We start from the raw sequence: 5,435 nt of genomic DNA, 5'->3' as shown, positions 1-5,435 counted from the left end.
TATAAATTATAAAACATTAAGCCAGAAAAATAGATTTTACTTCCATTTTATTCTCCCTGGTGGGTTCTATTGTTGGTTGAGGCAACCTGCTGTGATCACCCTAGATGGAAGACCTTGCTATACTTCCTCTTCTTGATTCTCCAGCTGGCTCCACTGGCACCACTACACCTCCAGGTACCAGTGAATTCTGAGGTGGGAGATGAGTTTCTTTAGACTAATACTGGTACTGCTTTCTTACAGCAATGATGCTCAAAGTCTGTTAGGTGGAAACTAGGCTTTTCAGCGGATTCATATGATTAACAAAGACATTGGATCCTACAGATGCTTAAGAGGCAAGGAGGTCTGTGTGAAGCACTCCTGTAAAGCCCAAGTGGAAGTCACTAGCAGTCATCGATGAAATGGTCAGATATCTATTGTCAGGCATGGTGGCCCACGCCTGTAATTGCAGCACTGAGGCAGAAGAATTGCAAGTTCGAGTCCCACCTGGGCAAATTATAGAGCCCTGTCTAAAAACGGTAAAAGGGAGAGGGGGTGGATGTAGCTCAGTGCAAGTCCTTGGATTTCATTTTCAGTGCTGAGAGGGGGAAAAAAAGTCAGATATCTAATACACAATTACTTGAATTCAGCCAAAAAGGAAAAAATAACAGATTATTTATGCAAAATTGCTAAAAGGTAGAAACAGATATCCTACAGATTAATTTAGGAATCTTTTTCAAAAAATGCTTTTTGAGTAAGATTTTAAAATTCTAACACATCGATATGTTATAAATACTCCAATTTCATTTGTAGCCATTAGAAATCCTTTTCTGGTCTTAAAAATTGATTTAACTAAGCTAATTTGTCCTCTACATTAAGTATTGCATATTGCTTGTGAGGTATCCCTTTTAAAGTCATTTTGAATAGTACAGTAATTGTTTAAAACACAAAACTATTCAAGAGCGCTAGTAAAATCCCACTTACTCCTAGATTCTTTTCTCACAGCCCCTCTCCCCATCTACCACCTTCACTCATTTTAATGCAGGATAGGATAGCAAGAGAAATGTTGGGCCTTGGGTTTTGGGGGAGGGGAGGTGGGCGTATTGGGAGCCAATAGAAAGAGACGATTTCTTAAAGAATAAGAAATGGTCTATTAACCCTAAAAAGGGCTGCTTTTAGCTGGTAATTGGAGAAAAATGATTAGATACTCCAGGGTGAAGTTACCAGTTTTATTGTCTCTGATTGGCAAACACGGGAAAAAAAGATTGACTGTGTCAAGTGGAGGGAATGTAGGGGCGGGCTGCTGTGCTAAGGGGAGGGGTAATTGAGGACCGGAGCTCATTGATGACGCCACCCTCACGTGACAAAGAGTCGACGTGTGCAGAAATCCGTGTAGTGCGGGCCCTGTTTCCCTGTGGCTGCTCCGTTTTGCTAGAGAAGAAAGAAAGTGCCCCGTATCCTTTCAGGTAGTGTAAAGGTGGACGCTCATTCGGAGACCCTGGGGTGGAGAAGGCAGAGAGCAGAAAACAAGCGGGGCAGGTCCTGTTTTCCCCACACTGCTGTTCCGCCAAACTTCCATTTTGTGCCGGAAATTTGGTGGGGGGTGGGGTGGTGAAGGAGAAAGGTAACTAATTGGAGAGGGAGAGTGAGGGGGAGGAAGAGAAAGGGGAGGGGGAGAGGAATAGGAAGAGGGAGAGAGAGACAGAGAGAGAGAGAGACAGACACACAAAATCGGGGGGGGGGGGAACTTGCTTCAAAAGGTGAGCACAGAGGGCGGGGTTGCCGTAAAAGGTGGAAAGTAATAAAGACTGGGAAACTTTAGACCAACAAGACCTATAATTGTAAAAGGGACCCTTTGATCCAGGTACTGGAGGGCTCACCAAGCGAGCATACCTGTCTGCAGGACTCTTGGTCTTTTGGTTGCTACACAAATCGAGGTGAGGGAAGAGGGAGGAAAATTCCCTGGATCCTTGCAGGTCAGTGTAAGAGTACTATTGCCTCAGGTTCCTTTGGGTGGGAGGTGGAAGTCTGGATGACACCAAAGCACATCCCCGGGGCGCCGCCGCCTCCTCCCCTCCGGATTAAGGACCGGAGGCCTGTGCAGATCCTGCTGCTGAAATGCGGTGAGGGAAGGGAAGGCTGATTAGGCATGAAAGGGGGAGGGAAAGCCCAAGACTGGACCCTCTCAGGTAAAAGGCTGGAGTTTGGGATGACTTGGGAAAGGCAGAAAGGACGGGAGCAAGGGAGACCCCTGGCAAGACAAGAGTTAATAGCTCCTGAGCTGCTCGCATTACAGTGCTGGGAGAGGCTTGTAAAGCCAGGCCTGCTGGGAAAATGGTGGGCTGGAGCTGGAGGAGAGAAGATGGAGCTGAAGTGAGAGGGAGGAGGGAAGGGAGATGGAGTGAGGGGAGTTATGAGCTTGAGGATCTAGCCTTCTCTGATTGGAAAACTTGACAGTTCAGGGCCTGAATCTGAAAAAAGTCACTACAGGCTGTTTGTCTGGCACCTAGTAATTTTGTTTCCTTGTTTCCTAGGATTAATTTGTTTGAAAAGAAAATAAAAAATACTCAACATGCAAAAGTCTTGCGAAGAAAATGAAGGAAAACCAGAGAATATGCCAGAGGCAGAGGAACATCGATCATCAGAAGATGCACTACAGGAGGGAGAAGAAAATCCTCAGCCTTCTGAAGAAGGTATAAACCAGAGAGCAGAAGGCAACCTTAGAGGAGGGCCTGCTCAAACTGGCCAGGAATTTAAGGAGGACATTCCAGTTAGGCATGTGGACCCTGAAGAAATGATAAGAGGAGTAGATGAGTTGGAAAGGCTTAGGGAAGAGATAAGAAGAGTAAGAAACAAGTTTGTGATGATGCATTGGAAACAAAGACATTCACGCAGCCGTCCTTATCCTGTGTGCTTCAGGCCTTGAATTCTTTTTTGTGTGATATTAAAATCTGGCCCTTGCTTTCTTCCTGGTAGCATTTTCTGATGAATCTTTTACCTTGGTTTTACTTTTAATTACCTGGTGGTATTTTATTTTTGATGGTTTTCTTGTTACCAGCATCTCATTGGATTTTGAAGTTTGCCCCGTTTTCCTGATTTATTTTTCAATTGGAAAGTTTCACACATATGCATGGAAATATGTTCATTCTGTTATACAGTGAAACATGATAAGTTACAAGCAGCATATTTAATACCAGCTCACATATATAGGATAAAATTCCAAATTGTGTGTGCGTGCACAATGTACATACATACATACGCATCTCAGAAACCTAACTGCGCAAATTTCTTTGTGGTGTGAAGTTTTGTTTTTTTACTTTTTGCTTATGTGTATTTTTTTAATGAACACATATCTCACACAAAAAGTTGAGAATTTTTTTATAAGTCAAAAAATAATTTGCAACCAGCTTAAGGGCAATGGGGGCACTTAAATTCTTGATAAAAGAACTATAAAAAAGAAATGTAAATCTCAAATTACCTCTGCATCTCTTAGCCAGAGGAATAAAACTGGCAATATTGAAAGATACACTTGCTTAAGACTCAGTCTTTTCATGGGGAAAATATTTGTTTCACAGGGCTGCTGTAGGGCAGAGATGATCCACTATGAATTCACAGTTGTGTTTGGTGGCACCTTGTTGAACCTGTGTGTACAGGACCCCAACTTGCTGTGGAAGCATCCATCAGTCATTTAAGAGGGGCCCTGGTATAACTCAACCTGTGCACATGAGCAAGTCCAGTAGGTAGATGTATGGGTTCCCATGCCAGTCCTCTGCTGTCGTGGCCTACCCTTGTCTTCTCTTCTGGGTCCATCCATACTTATTGGCCATAGGTGCTTCTTTTGCAGGATCCTTTACTCTGCTGGCCCCCACCTGTGCTGGTGCCCTGGAGGCCTTAAGGGACAAACCCTACTGAGATTCCTAGAGTCCCGAGTTGAATTCCCACTGTCTTCTTAAACCTCTCTTTGCTTTTTAATGACACTTAACATAGCTGGGACTGCCCTAGGGTTGTTGGGGCTATGGTGTCTTGCATAGTGCTTAGCAAAGAAATCTCTTCTGCTTTCAATCACAGGATCATTCATATCCAAAAGAGTCATATGTGGTAAATTCATTTGGAAGTTGAACCTGGGTACAGGTTTGAGTAAAAGACAGCATGCTGTATTCAATGGTTGATGCTCTTGAGTTTCAGGAGTAAGATATTGTCCTCCTTCTCTTCTGAGATGATCTCTCAGTGAAGGCCCATGCCAGGATTGCCTTACTGGTTCAGGAGACTCAGGGGAGATGTATAAATTGCACAAAGTGATATAAAGAACAGACCTAAGGGGAACAGCCCCCTGCTCTTTATCCTGTTACTCCTGAAACATGTAAAAATGTTTTGTAAGACTAAAATAGGCGTGTGTGTGTGTGTGTGTGTGTGTGTGTATCTATCTAAGAAACAACCCCCATTCCTCCATTCCATCCCCTGTTGAAATGTGGGAAAAAACCACAAAAACTTTCAAAGACCATAAAATATGATAAATGTACTTGGAATAGAATGGCTACTATATCAACGTTAAGTATTACATTGTCCTTGTAAAGCAGACTATCTTTTCTTCCACATATCCCCACATACTTGTGGATGCTTCACACATCATATTTTAATATTTGATTTTCAAATATTATTACTAGGAATCCAGGTTATTATGAGTCAGTAGATTTGTCCAAACTATCTTACTAAATAATCTTCTGCAAGTCTTGATTTCTCTAAATTTATGACAAGAAATTACAAAAAGAAACATGGATTTTACTCACAAATGTTTAACATCAATATCTTGTGTTACTGCATCATATTTAGCTGGAGAGCATTTTGAAAATGTGGATTTCTGGGACCCACAAAACACTCACTGATCCACACTCTGGAAATGGGCTGTAAAAGCAACATAGCTAACAAAATTCTCTGGGTGTTTATAATACACACTGAAGAATGCGGACCACTGGTATATACAATATGCTTCCCAATATTATACATATGGACCCATGAAATAATTAGAAGGAAATATTGGTGAATGCTTACCAAAACTTAGCAAATAGAAGGCCTATGAAAGCATTTATTTTAAAGTTTGAAGTTTTGAAGGCAAATGATTGACAGATCTGTGCAGATAATTTAAATTTCCTGTTAACAAAGTTGGGTTTTTTTTTGGTACTGGGGATTGAACTCGGGACCTCGCGCTTGTGAGGCAGACACTGGAACCACTGAGCTAAATCCCCAGCCCAAAATAAAGATTTTTTTTTAAATTCCAAAGAAGTGGATATAATATGAAATTTTCTATCTTTCAATATGAGTAAAAAGTATCAAATTCTACATCCACTTTTTGTGATCATCTCACAAAACATCTCACAAACCAGAACCTATGCCTTTGATTGTTCTTTTTTCACTATATGATGCCGTTTTGGGAGCTCTTCATGCCTCCAGACTGCTCCTCA

At 42.0% G+C, this 5,435-nt stretch overlaps 1 protein-coding gene across 4 annotated transcripts; it reads left to right on the top strand.

The window, feature by feature from the left end:
• The first annotated feature begins 1,313 nt into the window (after positions 1-1,313).
• Tceal8 (transcription elongation factor A like 8) lies at positions 1,314-3,502 on the top strand. Of its 4 annotated transcripts, none has more exons than XM_004875100.3 (3): positions 1,321-1,442; positions 1,841-1,913; positions 2,511-3,502. In XM_004875100.3, the coding sequence occupies exon 3, from the start codon at positions 2,549-2,551 to the stop codon at positions 2,900-2,902; it is 354 nt and encodes a 117-aa protein (XP_004875157.1). In that variant the 5' UTR covers positions 1,321-1,442; positions 1,841-1,913; positions 2,511-2,548; the 3' UTR covers positions 2,903-3,502. The 4 variants fall into 4 exon arrangements, with proteins under 4 accessions (XP_004875158.1, XP_004875157.1, XP_004875156.1 ...); XM_004875099.3 differs by having other exon boundaries at positions 1,841-1,952; XM_004875101.3 differs by lacking the exon at positions 1,841-1,913 and having other exon boundaries at positions 1,314-1,442.
• Positions 3,503-5,435: the final 1,933 nt, after the last annotated feature.

The sequence above is a fragment of the Heterocephalus glaber genome, unplaced genomic scaffold (genome assembly GCF_053883595.1).
Source record: "Heterocephalus glaber isolate CG9 unplaced genomic scaffold, H.glaber_assembly_v1.0 deba00001613, whole genome shotgun sequence".
Classification (NCBI taxonomy): Eukaryota; Metazoa; Chordata; class Mammalia; order Rodentia; family Bathyergidae; genus Heterocephalus; species Heterocephalus glaber.
Note: the sequence above shows the minus strand (reverse complement) of the source record. Positions and strands in the feature narration are given on the sequence as shown.